The 20,540-nt window shown below is 42.5% G+C and overlaps 1 protein-coding gene across 1 annotated transcript in view; it reads right to left on the bottom strand.

The window, feature by feature from the left end:
- Positions 1-20,540, bottom strand: part of DMRT1 (doublesex and mab-3 related transcription factor 1) — a gene marked incomplete at its 5' end in the record, with an annotated part of 103,358 nt that overhangs the window by 58,948 nt on the left and 23,870 nt on the right. Inside the window, one exon of the mRNA XM_079112046.1 lies at positions 3,138-3,421. Coding sequence (XP_078968172.1) covers positions 3,138-3,421 — 284 coding nt within the window. The remainder of the gene's footprint in view (positions 1-3,137; positions 3,422-20,540) is intronic.

Below are 20,540 nucleotides of genomic sequence, written 5' to 3'. Positions count from 1 at the left end.
TAGGGTTTACCTGTGGAGACATTTTGCACGTTCCCTGGAGATCTGAGTTTCCAGAGGGAGGTAGTCTTGATAGACCTGAGTTTCTTGCAGACCCCGTGACAACAAGATAGTGCTGACATGCTTTGGAGCCAGACAGGCCCAGCTTCAAACCCTAACTCTTCCACTTGGTCCCTGTGTGACTCAGGTCAGTCAGTCCTGAATCTCAATGTCCTCACCTGCTCGATAAATGCTCTCATCACCGACGTTATGCAATAACGTTGTTGTGAAATAATTTGTTGTATGAGAAACGATCAATGACAGTGACTGGCTAAGGAATAAGAAAACTTAAACCTGGGTCTCTGGGAAGACAAACTATACATGAAATGGTGCTTCAGTGTCTGTGCTGGGACTCTAACTGTGGTGCCTCTCCCCATCCCTGTTAGGTTGTAGGGGAGGTACTAAGTATCAAAACTGCAAATCGAGGACTGAGAAGGTTTAACCAATCTTCTTCCTCCCACTCTGACTACCAGCCATAAACTGTCTTGAGTTAAGCCTCAGCACACCACGACCTCAGGGATCTCTCCCTGGGCATGGCAATGGGCATGATAGGCTCTCCAAGAGCAGGTCTCCTCACATTGTCCCCAGGGATGTGGACTCTGGTGTGAGGGAACTCCAAGACAATCCAAGACCTCAGTCACACTTTTCCCTGGCTTTCTGGGAAGATTAAGAATAAATATCACAGGGGCTAGGGTTTGTGGCTCAGTAGTAGAGTGCCTAGCATGTGTGAGGCACTGGGTTCGAGTCTCAGCACCACATATAAATAAATGAATAAAACAAATGTCTACCAACATCTTAAAAAATATGATAAACATCACTGTGCCATGCACCATCTACCATCTGAAAGGTTTGACAATGAGGAAGAGACCCTTGGGTTTAGGAGATTTCTGACTTTTCTCTAGAGTTGATCTTGAGATAGTTCTTTCTTTCAAAAAAAGTATTTTTTTCTTTATCAACTTGTATCATGCAATCCAATAGGTTCACAAACAGGTTCTCACACCCTCCCAACCACTTCATCCTCAAAGCCTGGAAGCAGTCAGAAAACCAGGATAACCTGACAGCAGCTCCTCATCCCTGGATAAGGAGCAGGATGAGCTGGGTGTTTTTGTTTTGTTTTGTTTTGTTTTTGGTGGGGGGGTTGAGGTTTTTTAAATTCTCATGATGCTTCTTTCTTCCTTTGGGAAGAGTCTCCAATAGAAATCAACCTCAAATCTGTCCTAAATCATAAAATTTCAACTGCATTTTGACAGGCGTGGAGAGGTTCAGTTTGAAGTTCCATAAATCATCTTATTTCCTTTATGCTCATACTACCTCTCAATTCTAGTAGCAAGGTGCTTTAAACCCCCTTCAAAAAAGCATGGTCCCAAAAGTGAAATACATGAAAAACTTTTTGGAAATTTATAGCTCAGGGGATTAAAGCTGACATTTTAAAAGCTAACACTAATTTCCCAAGAAGTCAGATCCCTGAGGGTAGCAAGAGAATCCAAATGGGGTGACTTGAATATTACTAACTTCCCCCACACTTTAAAAAAAAAAAAGCAAAACCAGGCACACCTGTAACCCCAGCAAGGCAGGAAGATCATAGGTTCCAGACCAGCCTCAGCAACTTAGCAAGACCCTGCCTCAAAAAATGTAAAGAACTGGGAATGTGGATCAGTGGAAAAGCGCCTCTGAGATCAATTCCCAGTAGGCCCCACAGGCAGCAAATAAAGGCAGAGGCGAAATGAAATAGAATTGCTCAAGGGAAATTTTCAATTCATGTTTTGGAGGGAGCTGAGGAAGGTTATTAAAGATTCCTAAAATAAACTGAAATCACAGAAACAGAAAGTAAAACACTGGTTGCCAGGGACTGGGAGGGGGAGATGTTGGTCAAGGGTCACTTCGGTTACAAAATGAGTAAGTTCTGGGTGTCTAATATATAGCATGGTGACTATCAATAATACTATATACTTGAAAATATCAAGGGACTACATCCTAAGTGTTTTTACTCACACACAAAAATGGAGATGATGGATGTGTTAATTAGCCTTACTGTGTTAATCACTGTACAATGTATAATACCGCAAACCATCACATGCATAACTTAAATATACACAATTTTTGTCAACTACGCCTCAAAAAACAAAAAAAAAAAAGGAAAGTCAAAGACTTGCACTACTCCCAAATATTTATGTTGCAGCATTTTGTCAGTCAAATCACAGCAGAGAAAGCCTGAGAATGGTAAATGCATCCAAAATGAGAACAGGCCTTGCAGAATCCTAATTATCTCTTTGGATATTGGTTGGAGGGGTCTTGGTGGTGTGGAGTCCAACCTCTGCTGTGTATACTTCCCAGGACACATGCATACACTGCCTTCTTTCAGCACCATGAACCTGCTAATACACTGGCATGGTGAAAACAGTTATACCTTAGGAAGTAGAGCAGCTCTAGATAAGCTCTTTCCATGGTAAAACAAGATGCTGTATTCTACTCCAAATACTAAAAGTTCTTTTTAGCACACATTTTAAAAATACATACTTAAGCATATGAAAGACTAACCTCCATTCCTAGCATAAAATGCACCCAAGCTGGCCCAGCACAACAGCAACCTAACTCCTTTTTTCTTACCTTTCTTCCATGTAATCATACAGATTATAATATTCTTCTTTCCCAGGGTGTAAACTCATCAGGAAAATTACTGCTAGCCAGAAGGTTGCACCTAGTTTTTTCTAAGATGCTCTATGGTGTACAGAGGAGGTGGGACTTCATCCAGTAAGCTATATAGGCAACTAACTCAGGCCAACTAGGAATTTATGCAAAATGATCATATGGGTAAAGTAAAATTTGAAAATAAACCCAACTATATGCATATTTCTTTACAATTCCTTGCAATTGAACTTCTAGATTAAATGGCATTATTAGCAGAATAGAAAAATTCTGTTATGTTTTGCATATTGTGTCAGCCTACACGTGTGCTAAATTGGTACAACCATGTACAGGTACATGGTGTATTTATGTGTGCACATGTACATGTATGTCTTGCGTATGTTATGTGCATGTATGTGCATATTGTGCATGTGTGTTTTTCACATACCCAGTTAACTCCCTGGGTAACAACATACCTGCCACTGGTTTCCTGTTTGACCAGACACATAAGGCGTTGGAAGGCTCCGAAGGCTGTTCTTCACAGGGGATCCCCCGAGGGGACCTCCCACATCCCCAGAAGAGGCATCAGCAGCCAAGGCCATGGAGTACTGCGGATAGTTGTACAGATTGTTGTAGTAAGGGAACAGAGATGGCTGGTAAAAGCTGCTGTAGTAGGTGGAGTCTGAAACCAGGTCAGGTGCGTTCTCCACGTGCCCTCTGGTGGTGACAGCAGGAATGTCTTGGATGACCATGCGTCCCTCTAAAAAGGAAAAGAAAAAGACACTACTCGTGTGGGGATCTATGGAACATGAAACGTTCCCTCTAAATGCATCACCTGCCTCTGCCGTGTCTACAGAGCCAACCACCTGGATCTGCTGGGACAAAGTTATCTGCTGCATCTACAGCCAAAATGGACGGGATTTCTCATGCTAGTATTTGGTGGCAGAGCTCAAACACCATTACTGAATATTTTTACTGCAAACACCAAACCATTTTAAAGCTTATTTTAATTACATACAGCCTGACAGTGTAACACATAACCTGAAATCCCCACCTTGATGTCAAGAAACTAGAGATCAAATCCAGTTAACCTGACTGTACATTTTTACCATAAAATTAAATGCAGTTCACTTTAGATAAAAGTATAAACACCCCAGCAAGCACCCTAATTATGGCAGCCACATAGACATGTCAGAAAGTCAAAGCAAGAGGCTAAGAGTTTAAGCATACAGCTTCCTAACTTCCTTCCACAGCTGACACTGTATCCTTTGGAAGTCCAGACAATAGTATGGGACCAGGGATAGACAACCTTCTGTAAAAGGTCAGTTAGAAACTATGTGAGGCTTTGCCAAACACAGTCAATGTTTCAGAGAGTTTATGTTGCAATAAGATTTTATTCACATAAATGGGAAGAGGGCCAATTTGGTAAAGACTAACCAAGTTTCCCAAGTGCTGGCATAATAGGCTTTAACTATTGTCAAAATAAATGACTGAACAAACTCTTCAGTTACCCATTCAGTGGATATTATCAAACAATGTTCTAAGAGCTGAGTCAGGTGACTCATCTGGCTGTCCTGCCCAGAGGAGGCCTACCCTCTAGGATGAAAGACCCATTGGGATTACAAAACACACCACAATCTGGTATCACAGGAATGCCCATAAACTGTTAGGGAAAGTCAGAGGAAGAAAAATGACTTGCAGCCTAGGAAGGAATCAGAGACATTCATGGAAAAGATTGCATCTGCGTTGTTCCTTAGAAAAGGAGGACGGCTGGAATATGAGTCAGGGCACATGCTTGCCTAGCATTTGCCAGGCCCAGGATTTGATTTTCAGCATGAAAGAAAGAAAGAAACAAGCAAGATATATGTGCAAAATGAAGAGAAGAGAAAGGAAGGAGAAAAGGGCAGCAAGGACAGAGGAACAGAAGCAGTGGAGTGCAGAAGAGTGTGGGGCGATGGGCAGAGGAGTGAGGGGAACAACTGGATGAAAATGGAGAAAAGATAAACTGAAAGATGGGCTGGCGCCAGGTGACGGGAGCATTTGCCCAGCACTCTGGACTCCCTTTGGAAAGCAGCTGGAACCACTAAGGATTCCTGAGCAAGGAGGTTACACAAGCAGATCTGTGTGCTATGAGATTTACCCAGTGGAAATTCTCAGGATGAATGAAGGAGAGGGAGCCCACAGGCAAGAAGACCCACTAAGAAGCGACTGCCATCATCCAGGAAGACACCTCAGAAGATGGCAAGTGTTAAAGAGGAGGCCTTGTCCAGTGTGACACGCAGGGAACGAAATCCAACAGAACTGAAGGGCTGATGGATGCCAACAATGAATTAGACTCAGCTGGAGACAGAAAACAGAGCCTGGGTGCGGCAGGAGGGGAAGAGGATGTTCTGCTAAACCTAGATCCAGGAGGGCTGAGCAAGCATGAGGAACTGGAAACCTGTGTTTTTGGCTGATGCTGAGATCCGATCCAATGTCTGTGTATGGGGTAGGGGTGCGTGGCCAAGACTAGATTCATGGAGGAGGGAGATGCGATGTTACTGAGGCCAAAGTGAAAATGGGAGAGCAGAGGGGTGCAGGCTGCAGTGTCAACTGTTGCTAAGAGATGAAGCAAAATCCACTCTGGAAAAGAGCCACAGATGACTAGGTCATTTCAATGTGGTGCAAGAAGCCAAGGAGTAGGTGTCCTGCAAGACAGCTGACAGCAAGCAAAGGAAACAGAAACAGATGAAGTCAGTGAATGGCCTTCTCTCCTGCCAGAAGATAAGTTCAAGCAAGATCGGAAGGTGAGATCAATCTCCACCCCACCTCTAGGCTCCCACTGTCCCCTGTGCCTAGCACACAGTCAGGCAGAGTGGCAAGCACTTGCCAAAGGGATCAATGAATAATGGTTTTCTAAGTAACTTACAATCAAAAAACAAATATGAGTTACAAACAGAAGCTCCAGGGAGTCATAAGATCTATTTCATTTTAAAAAAATTAAGAGAAAGTTTAAGAGTCTCTAGGCAGGAAAGGAGGCTTGTGGAGAGAAAATCTCAGCAGAGTGTGTGGCTCAAAGAAGGCACTCAGAAGGTGTCCACTGCCTGAGTGTGTGGAAGGAGAAAGAGAAGAGATGCAAGGGAGCGTGTAACGCAAAAAGTACAGGCTCTGGAAGGCTTGGGCGAAATCTACAACAAAAACTTTCATACAACCTCCCTTCACAGTAAGCACTAGAGTCTCTTCTGTGTAAATGAACAGCAAATCAACCCGCCCTAGGCTCCATGATTACATTACCAAGGCACCGTTATTTTCTTTCTTTCCCTTTCTTCTCCTCTTCCCTGCTAATGAGATGAGTCGATCCAATTTCATTATTCCACACCCCAACTCTGTATCCAGAGAGGGCACATGTCCATTCTCTCCTTCTGAACTTCCTCACCAGAGCTTTCTCTTATTTAAAACACCAATCTGGTGACAAATGGTGGTTTTCAGTATCTGACATCTTTTATTATTTACCTGATTACAAAAGCAATCCGTACTTCCCCAAAATGATAAATGTCAACATCTTAAATCAGAAGAAGAATGAATGTAGTTATCTCCCATTCCCCACCCCCACCCGGCCATCAACATTGGTGGTTCATTCCTGCATAACCTTACAGACACTTAGGAAGGCATGCTAGACACTTATTCCTGTCTCTGCAGTAGACAAAGCTAGAGATCCCTTAGGGCGGGCCCTTCAAAAGCAACATTTTTCAAAAAGAAAACAAAATACTGCATGCAAAGAATGAAAATAGAAACCCAGGACTCCAGTCTTCTGAGATCTGGACAGAGCAGAAGTTCCTGAATTTCTGCAGCACAATTCTGACCAGAACCTTTCAACAGAACTCAGTTTATCAAGTAGCAAATTGACAGCAATAATAACTCTCAAATTAACGAGAAAATGGCTTCCATAAACTGCATAGTAAACCTCAAATAAAATAATGTCAGGTCAAAGCAATAATGTGCTTTGCTATAGCTGCCTGTAATTAGTTAACCAACCCATCATTTCTCCACTTACCCATTTTCTCTTCTCTTTCAAGTTATACTAAGCTTTAAGGATAAACAGATACAGAGGGGAAAGTTCAGTTTCATACCAGTACTTACTTAGATAATAAAACCATCTGAACTTTTTAAAAGTAGATGCCTATAAAAATTTTACACTCTTTAAATGGTTAAGCACTCTTGTTTGAGTCAGCTTTTTGCTGCTCTGACCAAAGAACTGACAAGAGCAATTTTAGAGAAGAAAAAGGTTATTTGGTCTCATGGTTTCAGAGATCTTAGTCCATAAACAGCCAGCTACATTGCTCTGGGCCCAAGATGAGGCAGAACATCATGGCAGAAGGGTGTGGTAGAGGAAATCAGCTCAGGACTTGGCTATAAGAAAGAAACTGTTCCAGTCACCAGGGGCAAAATCTAAACCTCAAAGATACCCACAGTGACCCACCTCCTCCAGCCACACCCTACCTGCCTACCATTACCACCCAGTTAATCCCTATCAGGAAATTAATCCATTGTTTAGGTTAAGGCTGTCATAATCCAATCATTTCAACCTCTAAACTTTCTTGCATTGTCTCACACATGAGCTTTTGGAGGGACACCTCATATTTAAACCATAACATAATGAGTTTTGGCGGGGGTTGGTGTTTTCAGGATTTTTCTGTTTTGGGGGAAGAAGGTTGGGGATACAATCCAGAGGCACTTTACCACTGAGCTACACCCCCAGTCCTTTTTATTTGATTTTGTTGAGATAGGGCAAAACTGGCCTTGAACTTGGAATCCTCCTGTCTCAGTCTCCCAAGTAGCTGGGATTATAGGCATGTATTACCTCCCCCAGCAACAATTGAGATTTTTTGCTTAAAGCACTATTTATAATCCACCAACTCTAGTGTTCTCTTGTTATTGTTGATGTTTTGTTTTTTGGTAGAGCTGGGGATCAAACCCAGGACCTTAGGCTAAAAACAGGTGCTTTACCAACAAGCCACACTCCTAACCCACAACTCTGTATTTTGAAGTTGCAAATTAAAACTTTTAGTCAATATTGAGCACAGCTGGGACTGGGGTTGGGGCTCAGTAGTAGAGTGCTTCCCTAGCACCTGTGAGGCACTGGGCTCCATCCTCAGCACCACATAAAAATAAATAAAGGTATTGTGTCCATCTACAACTAAAAAAATTTTTAAAAAAATATTGAGCATGGCTCTATGACTCCCATCTTCTAAGTGCATGCTATTATTAGTACATAAAATTTTCCATGGTTGAAATCAACATCTCAACTATGTGTCTATTCCACCAATTAACAAAGTGTGGTCCCTGAATCAGCAGCATCAGCATCACCTGGGAATTCTAGAAATGCAAACTCTAGAACAGCACCCAGACCTACTGAATCACAAACTGTGAGAGTGGGCCCAGTATCCAGGCTTTAACAAGATCTCAGAAGATGCTGAGCCATCTGAAAACCACTGGTCTACTCTAAAGACTCAAAGCAATTGCTCCATAACTTATTCCTAAATATAAGTGACAGCTACCAGCTCTAACTACATTATTGTCGGTCCTACCTATCAAACAAGAGCATACAAAAGAATTCCGTTGTATAAAGTTGGATTTCTACCTAAATCACCAGATCATGGCAGAACTCAGACCACAAGCTGTACAGCTGTGTGTATGCTACTGCCAAAAGTTTGATTTCTATGTTGGGTAGCCAAGTGGTTCTCTTCACTTACTCTAACCACAAAACTCAATTCAACTCTTAAAGCATGAAATCCATTTGATAAATATTTGTTTTTTTGTTTGCTTATATATTTTTGGTACCAGGTATTGAATCCAGGGGCACTCAACTGTTGGGCCACATCCTCAGCCCTATTTTGTGTTTTATTTAAAGACAGAGTCTCACTGAGTTGCTTAGTGCCTTGCTGTTGCTGAGACTGGCTTTAAACTCAAGATCCTCTTGTCTCAGCCTACTGAGTCACTGGTATTACAGGCATACACCACTATGCCCAGCCTCCATTTGACAAATACTTATTAAGCACCTACTTCTTGCCAGATACTTGGGTGGGGTAACCCTGCAAAGCCAAGCACTGATATTCCTCATAAGGTTTCTGGACAACTGGGGGAGCAGGTAATAAAAAGTCATTTATTCTTGACCTTATTAAGTTTTTAAGTTCAATTTTTATATTTAGACTTACTTCACTCACTAGTTATCATATAACAACTATGTTCAAAGGTTTTAGATGTTGTCAGAGCACAAAGAAATATTTTAAATGTTTTGTTTCCTCTTAAGAATTTGCCATCTTGGGCTGGGGTTGTGGCTCAGTGGTAGAGCACTTGCCTAGCACATGTGAGGCACTGGGTTCGATCCTCAGCACCACATAAAAATAAATAAAATAAAGGTCCATGGACAACTAAAAAATAAAGAAAAAAAAAAAAGAATTTGCCATCTTTTGGGAAAACTTAAGCACAGACTGAAAAAACAATTATCTAAATGCCACAATGGAAGTACAGGCAGATGTCATCAAATAACTCTACACAGTAGGGTGTCAGTAAAGGCCTTTGTGTGTGGTAAGGGAGGACAGAGAGTATTTAGAGATGATGGGGAAACACTCAAAAAATGGTAACAAAGGCTGACTGAGGTTGTGGCTCAGTGGTAGAGTGCTTGCCTAGCATGCATGAGGCACTGGGTTTGATTCTCAGCACCATATAAATAAATAAATGAATAAAGGTCCATTGAAACCTAAAAATATTAAAAAAAAAAAGAACAGTATCAACAGAGTGACAAAGAAAAGAAGAAGTGTTCCAGGGACAGTGACCAGGTGAGCTGAGTTGGAACAGAGTTCACATTAAGGGACAATGGAGAAGGAAAATGGAAAGTTACACTGGGGTCCAAAGAGCTTAAATGTTGAAGTCCACATCAAGAAGTTCTGTTGTCTCCTCCAGGGAATCAATGAAGGGTTTGGAAACATAAAAAATGCTTAAGACAACTAATATGAACCAAGCACAGAAGATGATCTAGGGGAATAAGGAGGCAGAAAAATAGACTAGGGAATGCTCTAAACAAGAAGCCATTCGGAGCTAGCACAGGAGGCTGCAGTAACGGCAAAGAGGGGAACCTTGTAAAAATCAACACATATCTGTTTGAATTCCCTTCAAACCACTAAGTTAATCATTCAAACCCATTGTCCAGGGACCAGGGAAGCCATTGGTTTTCCTTCTGACCCCGTTCAGTGCTGAGAGATCACACAACACTCACTTCAGCCTAAGAATGAACATACAGCTCTGGGTCCAGACAGTCAGAGAGTAATAACATAAGCAGAACATGCCCTCTACCAAAGTCTGCTACTGCAGGAATCAGGGCAGAATTTCCCAAAGAGTAACCAGAGACATTTTCTCCAACACTGGGATCTCATCCAAGTTAGTTAAGTCAGGCTAAATAGCTTGATTAATTGGTGATAAACATGAAAGATTTCCAACTCATAATCTGCAAAATATATAAACCAACTCAACAAATTTATGAATGTGCACATTTACACATACATATATAATTTTCAACAAGTAAATTTTCACATACAAACAACTCATTCTGAATCACAGAAAAAAATGATATGTAAGAATTGACAGTTAGCTCTCTAAACCTGAGTTGAATCTATGACTGTTTATGAGGTCCCTTGGTCTGATGGTGAATTCCTACAGGTCCCCAAGTATCATGTACACCGTGACAGAACCTTTAAACTTTATAGCCAATACAAATGTTAAACTTCATAGCCAAATGACCAAATACAAAGAGCACAGAAGTATACTGGAAAGGAAACATTTTAACAATCTGTCTGAAAATTCTTCAGGTATATCTCCATCTGTTATCTTTCTAGAATAAAAACTGGCTAAGATTGCTTAATGATGATATCAATAATAGAAAGCAAGACAGCACTGTTCACAAGAGAATGTGGTAGCTGTCTTAACCAGAGGTCCCTGACAGAATTATCAGCCTGTAGTCCTCTACCAAGAAGCAAAGGGAAGTAGGAAATTAGATGTTTTAAATGCTGTCTTTACTGTTATATAGTTCTAATGTGTGGGATAAGGAAGAAATATCAGCAGGCCTGGATCTGACAGCTCAGAAAGGCAGCAGGACCTAAAGAAGAATATATCTGGGAAAATTACCAACAGCATTCATACCACACAGACCGTAACAATTCACTCCATCTCCCTGCAGACCCGTCTACAGAGATGCTGCTTGCAAACCATCACTTCTCATTATCATGCTCACAGTCGTGGCTCTGAACATGAACTTTCTGAACATCCAGTTCTTCCATAGGGCTTCACTATTCTTCTGCTACTTTTTTTCTTGCACTAACATATGCAGCGTGAAATATGATTCACTCCTTCATGAGAGATCGATACCCACACGTGATAAACGCCCTTATTGATCTTGGAGTGTTATATGCTGGTCTCTGGGCCCATGGCATATTAATAGTAGTTAACCAGTAATTCATTTTAAGGTCAGTGAAGGCTTTCCTCTCTCTTCTCTAGTGTCATGATTCCCAGAGTTGTTGCACTTTGAGTTCTTTATGTTCAAACCTGAAGTTATACTCCCTCTTCATTGACCAAACCAAACCCAAATTTCCTATATGAAATAAAAAAGATCACAAATGAAACCCAAACTGGCAATACAAACAATAAGGCTCTGTGATTCATACAATGGTCTCATACAAATGATGAATGTGTCTTAGATTTTGTTTTTGAACCTCCACACCTTTCATGGTGCCTGTCCTATTCAACTTCTGAGTTTTAAGAGTTACCAGTTAGGCAAAATAGTTCACCACTGAGTCTGAGACCTCAAAATTACCCATAATAAATTAACAGGTTGTACTGAGTGTTAGGAGGGTACAGAAGTACAAATCATTTGCCCAATTTATCTTAAGGAAAAATTAATGTCTTTAAAAAGACTATGCATTTGTGGCCAGGAGTGGTGGCACACGCCTGTAATCTCAGTGGCTCGGGAGGCTGAGGCAGGAGGATCTCGAATTCAAAGCCAGCCTCAGCGACTTAGTGAGGCCCTAAGCAACTCAGCAAAACCCCGTCTCTAAATAAAATATAAAAGAGGGCTGGGGATGTGGCTTGGTGGTAAGTGCTCCTGGGTTCAATACCCAGTACCCGCCCCCCCCCCCCCCCAAAAAAAAAAGACTGCATTTGTGAAACACTGGGACACTCCTCACTGGAGCAAGAAGTCCTGCTCAGATGCCCTGCTTGTAGTATTCTCTGCAGGACAACTCCATGCCCAGGGATTTCCCACACCTTCAAACAACTGAGTAATCTCAGAACTCTTCCCCTCGAAGGAGGTCCGAGGGAGATACCCAGGAGAAACAAGGCATTCCATGAGCTGACAGCTGGGCATCTAAGCACACATCTCGTTCCAAGAAGAAACGCTCACCATCATGATCAAAGGAATGGACTGGTTTTCTAAGATCCAGAACTGGCACAGAGAGAGAGAGAGACCTAAGTGAGGGGGCAGTATACCTACTGTTCTCTACCATTCCCTGCTAACCGTGATGATAAATAAATAAAGAAGTACTATAACCTGTCACCTGTGCCATCACAAAGACAACTCATGTTCAATGCAATAAACCTTTACTAAGCACCTACTGTGTGCAAGGAAACTCACTGGGAACCGTGGGAAACAGACAAAGAATGTAGCTCATGACCCCACAAGGCTTCTTAGTAAGGGGGAAGATTCCAAAATACACACACACAGGACAACTGATCAAGGCTATGGAAACACGAGTGCACATACACACACAAAGGAAACAGAAAAACTCTCTCTTCTGAGCAAAGTACAAGTTCTGCAGGTGTAAGCCCACTAATATCCCTGTAACACAAGGCATGGAATGTTAAAGGGCCTACTTCTTTTTCCTAGCAAGAGGTTTTTTTGAGGTTTTTTTTTTTTTTGCTTGTTTGTTTTATGGACACAATAACTTTATTTTATTTATTATTTTTATGCTGAGGCTTGAACCCAGTGCCTCACACATGCTAGGCAAGTGGTCTACCAGTTGAGTCACAACCCAGTCCTTAATTGTAACCTGGTCCTGGAGGAATCTGTCCACTCACTTTTCTTTTTAGGTTGAAGGGTTTTCATAACAAAGTGAACTTGAAGTTGGCTTTTAAGGAAAGGAGCAGACCTTGTTCAAAGTAGAAGTTTCAATGTGTGACTGATGGTAGGCTATGCATAGGGGATCTGGCAGGAGGGGGTGGGATTGTTTGGCACAACCAGATCAAACAAATCAAGGACAACAGCAGGGGACGATGGTAAAAATACATACAGGACAGAAAGCCAACACAGATCTTCAAGGCGAGCCTATCCTGATTTTGAAACAAGTTGCCCTGAGGCCACTGAAGAGCCCAAGGAATCACAGCAGTCCGGTGTGTGCAGAAACTTCCAAAATGCTGGTGTGAGAGAAATGCAAAGGCACAAAGGCCAAAGCCTGCTGCCAGGTACTCACTCTCCTGAGCTGACGCAGAGTACAAAGGAGAGCTGAGGGGTTCAGACAAGGTTTTGTGGTACAAGAGAACTTTAAACAACAAAAGTTTTAGGCCTGAGAATGAGAATTCCAAGTTAAGGAAGGGGAAGGGAAAGCACAAGAAAAACTGGGAACACAAAACTTAAGAGAACAGACTGCAGAGAAAAGCAGGACAGGATCCACGGCAGGATGAGAACCAGGGGCCGCTGGATAGTACATAACAGGTTAAGGCTCCTCACAAGAAGACAGCTGGGCCTGGCGAGGCTGGCACCCAGGCACAGGCAGCAGCATGCTAACGCTGAGGCCACCCTGTGTACCCTGCCCCAGGGGGCTCTGCTCTCCCTTTCCACTCTCAGAATTGTCCCTCTTCTTCCAACCCTCTGCTTGTGCCCGAAATTGCCCTGGATGACCCAGGCAAACTGTTAATCCCAAAATGAGAGTCAGATTTGGAGAAAACGCCACTTCTCTGACCCTCCTAGAAAATGACTCCTGGCTAAGAAAGGGGTTTTCTTTCTTGAAGTCAACTCAGTGCATCCTATCACCTGCAAAATACCACAGACAGTTTGGAACCCTGTCAACGCCTCCCAGCAGCTCAGGGAAGCAGGCAGGACCACAAACAGGCCAGAAGATGAGAGAAGGAAGAACTGCCAATCAGTTCCCCTCCATCAAAAACTACATCCTGAGAGATCGATCCTACAGGTAATTCCTTCTCAGACCTCAGTATTTCTTACACTGAGGAAATTTCAAGTTAGGAACATTTTTGACTGTCTGTATAAACATATTTAGGTCTCCACAGGAAAAGTCTCTGAACTGTATTCATAATAACTTAAAATGGAGGGGCTTAATTTATCAGGGTCTTTTGGTCTGGGTCATGCAAGGTGCTGAACAGAAGTGTCAAGAATCCATTTTTGCTCACAGCCAGTCTCAGGTAGATTCAGAATTTATATTCTGCTTTCATAATTTTCCTCGTTTTTCTTTGTTTGTTTATTGTAATGTCAAGGACGGAACCCAGGGCCTCAAGTATACGAAGGAAAGTATTCTACCACTGAGTTACATCCTCAGTCTGTAATTTCTTTCAAAAATAAGATTACAGACGTTTGCCTTTGTTCTTGCAGGGCCCCAGAAGGGATGTGAAGTGAAGAAGACCCCACGTAAAAGTGAAGAGATAAAAACTGAATTATGCCTCATATGGTTTCACATGACTTTTGTTCAACTGAAGACCATACCCAATTTTCCAGTTTTCAGTCAGGTAATCGTCCTGTTAAATGTTTCAAGTTCTTAGGAACAATAACTTTTCCAATTGCTAAGGAAACTGGAGGGCCTCCCAACAATGTTCTGAAACCTGCCTCTAAAGCAGCTGCTCTCAATCTTGACTGCACAAGAGGGTTGGAGGGTGCAAAATTCCCCATGACCAGGCCACACTCCAGACCTGAGCAGCTCTGGGGTGGCAGCCTGGAGTCGAAACTGCTCAGTACTTCCAGGTGACTACAGAAGTGGCAGCACATCACATCTGTGATGTGCTGACATCACAGATTTCAAATCTCCCTGTGGCAACTGTCAAAACGTGACTGGAGGTCCCTGCCCACAACTCCCTTCTAAGGGTCCTACAAGGTCAATACACGGTAAAGAGGTTATTTGCCTTTTGCTGGGTTGCCATTTGCATTGACGACATAGAAGGAAATGTGGAGAAAACCACTGCTACCTCCACACCATTCAAGAAAGCCCATTCAAATTGCACAAATGGTCACTACTCCTTGTTGTTGGGATGTAAAACATTAACTTTGAATTTATGTCAGTTTTGTTTAAGATGGCCTAATGAAGCCGACATCAAGTAAACTGATCAACTCTGTATGTCTGAGTACAAAACCATCTTTCTTTTCTACCCTTGTGGTGCTATCCTCATGCAAGCTAGACAAGCCCTGTACCACTGAGCAACACCCCCGGCCCTAAGCACATGTCTGAGGACTGAATAGGAAGGGCTTGCATGGCCCCTCAACTGCATACCAGAGGACATTGCTATCTTGAAAAGGCCCTAGTGTAAGGGAGTTAAAAACTAAACCCACTGTGTTTTTTGTTTGTTTGTTTTGAAGAAATACCATTTCCTTGAAAGAAGGACAAGCAGCTATGGTGCTGAGACTCAGGTATTAGGCAGACATTTTCTTGAAAATGAACAAAGTGAGCCTGTCACTTTAAGAAAAACAGCTGACAATATTTAGTCAAAATCTGAGTTTTCCAATAAAAATTAAAACTGTTATGAAAAAAGTTATGTCCAGACTAGGTACGTGGATAACTTTATGTTCACTGCAATACAGACAGCCTTTCAAAGATTCCTCTGACTAGATCAATAGTCATATTAATGAATGGGATTTTATTGTAATGAAATTTGTCAATGTTGGAAGATCTGCCTAACTCAGAGAAATCATATATTCCAAATGACCAATACATGACATTACAGTCATGCATGAATGAAAGGTTCACTCAAAATGCAAGACCAGTGTCTGATTCTGAGCTGGCTCTCTACACAAAAAAGTCTAACGAGGCATCTTGGGCTTTCTCCTTAAGCCTAAGTCACTGCAATGACCACAGTGTGGCCAGGCAGCAAAATCTCGGGGTGAAAACGCTGGCTCTCTCTGCTTAATCAGATCTAGAATCTACTGCTGTGTGACCTTGAGGCAAGTTACTCGACTTCTGCACATCCCAGCATCTACCTGTAACATGGGGAAATACTACTTGGGGATCGTATGAGAGAATACACATCAAATACTTGGGCTCTGGCACATGGAAGTGCTCCGTAAATGTTAGTTATTGCCACTCCACCAGGGCACAGTGACATTTTCTGCTATCAAGTAAGAGAGCCACCGAACAACTCTGTGACTAAAGCCCCTGCTCCAAGTGCTCATCATTAGGGCACCCAGGAGGCCTGGGCGGCCCCTGGGAGGACTTCCCAAATGCAACTAAACTTGGAAAAGAGCAGGATCCTCTGCTCCTGGTCTTCACTGAAGTCAGACAGTAGCCTTGAGTGCAGCCGGGGTGATATCACTCCCTAAAGTCATAATCAGGAAATGCAGGAACAATGTGTTTCTCCCACAAGGCAATCATGACGGGGCTATTTTAAATGTCAAATAGAAGCCCGGTGCCAAGAAAGCAACAACTGCTTACTGTGCACCCCCTGGGAGCCAGGAACACCCCCACCATGCGACAAAAAGTACAACCTGGCCGGGTAAAGCCCTCCTCCCTTTCCAAAATTCTGTCTCCCAAGCCCCACTCACTCCTCTTTTGAGTTCTGCTTTTTGAGAAATGTGGCTACTACAGTAGCTTCCCTTAAGTAAGACAGAGCTTTTATTTATTTGGGAGGGGGGAATGAATGGCTGCTGCCGTTTCAGGGCTGAACTTTTAGCTTGCTATAAAGTTAATGTGCTATTCAATGTTCATTCTAGCCAAGACTGAGGGGCTGTGTATTTTCTGCCACCCCCGGAAGGCCATTATCTGTAATTGCCCATTACCATACATAATTATTCCTCCTAGCTTGGTCTATGACCTCCGGCTTACTCACTGTAAGAGCTAACTGTTCCATCTTACCAAATTTGTGAAGGAAACTTTAGTGACCTTTAGGACCATAAAGGTATATTCCAAAGCCAAAGTTAGATCATTTTACAGGCACACTTAACCACAATCTGGAATATTTCAGATCTCTCCCAGATAGACTTTTCTCACCTCTGTGGAGTTTTACCTCCCCTCAAATAAAGGGAAAATAAAACATAATCCACTCTCCATTATGTGGGAGCTGATAACCCAACCAGGGAATTATCTGGAGCCCTTTATACTCCCTTTTCTTCGATTTTTCTATTTAGTTGTATCATGCTTTTGAAAGATTACAACTGGGAAAAGGTGGAGATAGTGAAGAGAACGGAGACAGGAAAACTTAAATCTTAAATTCAATGTATACATTTCCATGTTGAGTTTTTTCGGGAGGGAGGGTTTGAGTGGAAGGAGGAACCATATTCCAATCAGTGATTAAAATAAGATTTGGGGATTTCATATAGATTTAAAATATTAATCCTAGAATGGACAGCTAGTGTCACAACTCAAAGCGTAAGTTCTCCACTCAGTTCACTGTTCAACACTAGCAGGGAAAGAGCAAGGGGGCTGGGGCTACTGACTTGGCTGCATGCGTGGGCATCATGTGCTTCGTTGGCATTTCCTTTTCTCCTCCACTATCACCCGCTTCAGACACCCCACTGCACCGGGTAGGTAAAGGTATTACAGAGCTCAACAGTCTGAAAGAGTGAACAGTGCTCGGAATGAGGCCACCCAGTTCTTCTATGGCTCCCCTTAATGAACTTTCCTCTGCCCTCCCTTCCTTTGGAACAAAGCTCCTCTCAAATGAAAAAAGAAAGGTGACTCAACAAATAAAAGCTCAGCCATTCTCTCAACCGTAATCACACTTTTTCACCAATGTCGTGTCAGGTAAACCAGAAAATTAAACCCAACAACTTTTCACAAAACGGAACCACAGGGAAGGCCTTGGAAGCAATTTTACCCTATTGTTCAACATCCTGAGAAGTATAGATGGCAAGTCCCAGAAGTAACAGACAGTGGGACCACAGCTGAGGACCTAGTGGTGAGAGCTGGCCTTCCACACCACCCCGAGTCACAAAGGGGACGGAAGCATGGAGATGTGGTCCAAAACTGTCAGGTGGAAGACAAGTCGCCCAAGATGATGCACGACTGCCAGGGATCGTGCAGACTCAGGTGTCACACAGAGGCCAGGGGAGTACTCAAGCTCCCAGTACAGATGACACAGGTCGGGTCCTTCTCCTTCACTGAGAAATGCCTGGCAAGGCAGGGCCCAGAGTAGTGATTTGATCATGGGTCCTTTGCACTGGCCCAAAACCCAACTTGTGGCTCCTCTACTCTGTCCTTGAAGCAGCCCCCTCCAACTGACTTCTTATTTAGCTGTGCCCTTGGCAATGACAGCCTCGTCTGCCAGCTGCTGCCAACCTAATTGTTCTGTGCTGTTCTCAAAGAGGGTGCACAAGCTACACTGAACTGTACATGATGATCTGTCACCCAACTCTCAAGTGCAGCATTACAGCTCAATGCCCCATCAGATCTATCGCCAACTATGGAGGGTAGGAGGTACAGCAAACAATGTCATACTTGTGACAATTCCTGCCTCCCTAATGTAGGGCTGGAATTTAAATTCCCAGCCAGGCCAGTGACATAGCTCAGGCAATCAGACATAGCACCCTTTTTATTTAGTGATGGAGTAAGAGTCTTCTGGCTTTTAAATAGTGGCAAAGGTGGTTATTTTCCTGCAACTCAAAGACCTGAAGACTCTGGCAACTTGGAATATGTGTATATATGTGGGTATATATACATGTGTTTTGCACACACGTGCATACACACATACATACATATGTACACTCACATCTCAAAATCCTTTTGTTTTTATTTTGAGACAGAGTCTCATTATGTTGCCCTGGCTGGTCAGGAATTCTAGAACTCAAGAGATCCTCCCACCTCAGCCTCACAAGTAGTTTGGGCTACAGACGTGCACCACTGAAGTTAGCTAATATATTTTGTATTTTTACTTACTTATTTTTTGTGGTACTGGGAATGCAATCCAGGGTCTTATGTTTGCTAGGAAAATGCTCTTCCACTGAGTTATACCCTTAACTGCAACAAATAGTCTTAATTGAAAAGAATATCAAATCTTAACTGAAAGAAATGATTACCAAGAGTCATGCTGGGCCTGTCCACTAGAATGTTGTTATGCAACCAAGAAACAAATAACATGACTAAAGCTATAAAACTTAGTAGCCACCAACTACAGTCACCCACCTGACACATTCTCTATTCATTTTCTTCATCTACTGATCTATGGTGCACAGGTTCTGTATATCTGGATTACTGGAAACCTAAAACACTTTCAGAAATCCTACCTTGCAAAAAGTTCTCAAGCATCAAGAACTACTCAGTGGCCAGGAGCGATGGCACACACCTGTAATCCCAGCAACTTGGGAGGCTAAGGCAGGAGCATCAAGAGTTCAAAGCCAGCTTCAGCAGGTTAGTGAGGCACTTAGCAACTCAGGGAGACCCTGTCTCTAAATAAAATATAAAAAAGGGCTTGGGATATAGCTCAGTGGTTAAGCACCCCTGGGTTCAATCCCTAGTACACACCCCCCTCAAAAAAAAAAAAAAAAAACTACTCAGTAGAATCCAAAGTAGATCTAGAAGCAATGAAAGCTTCTGATGGAGAGTAACAGCCTGTGTCAGAGGACATGCACTATAAGCTATCAGACCCAGGCAGGAGGGCAGCCCTCTCTGTGGAACAGGAGCTTGCAAGTTCAGGGGCAGCACCTGATATCATCTGCGAGTGTGTCAACCGCCAACTGTCCCCTGAGTCTCTAGGTTTATTCACGTGGGATGAGAAAACAAAATGGCTTCTTTCAAACAGAAGCAATATTGGTTGGAAGGGTAGGAGAATAAAGTGCTTGTTTGTTTTAATTAACAATGAGACAAGGGCAGTTACCTGAGGCAAGGGCACACACTCTTACGAACTCAGGCTTTTAAGTATGTTGCTGGCTTTTTGTTTTTTGAGAATGACAAGAAAAGGTTATGAGAAACCCCAGGAAAGGAGAAAAGAGAAGCCAAGACAGAGACAGTCTAGAAAGAAATGCCTTTTGTCCCCACAGGGATGTGTGCTGAAATTTCACCTGCAGAATCAACATATCAAGAGTTGAGCAAAGGGATGCAGCTTTACTCAAATTCCTCTAAGGTGCCACAGCCTTTTTGGTTGTACAGTTTAAGAATGCCACTGTTGTCAACAAAAACATCTGATTTAGTGTGAACGGTATTTAAAGTTTGCATGAATCTCTATGTCCCGTACACTTTCAGCTGTGTATAATAAAAGGACTTACCTAAAAAAAAATTGTTTTAAATACAAGGCTATGAAAATAACCTAAAATAGCAAACGAAGCAAGAACTAGATCTTACTAGATGTAAAAATGGACCCATCTTTAATATCTTAACTATATAGAGATTAGAAGTAGCTTCTATGATCTTTCTGAGAACTACTCAAAAATAATTCCAATGTTCCTATACGCTAATCAAAACTTACAGAATCTCAAAAAAACAAACCAGAATCACTTAACAGAAACTCTTTAAGACTGGGTAAATCCTCAAGTGTACCCCCTCACTACCTCCAAATAGGATCTAATACTCAGGGACAGACAAGCTTCTGTCCCCTCTTCGGTCTGAGGGCACCATGCCAATGTCAAACCCCCACTAGGAGGACTGCATTTTAAACTCATTTCCTCGTTTAATCTTAAAAATAAAATATACCATCCCCATAATATGTAA

This window comes from Sciurus vulgaris (genome assembly GCF_902686455.1).
Source record: "Sciurus vulgaris genome assembly, chromosome: 15".
Classification (NCBI taxonomy): Eukaryota; Metazoa; Chordata; class Mammalia; order Rodentia; family Sciuridae; genus Sciurus; species Sciurus vulgaris.
Note: the sequence above shows the minus strand (reverse complement) of the source record. Positions and strands in the feature narration are given on the sequence as shown.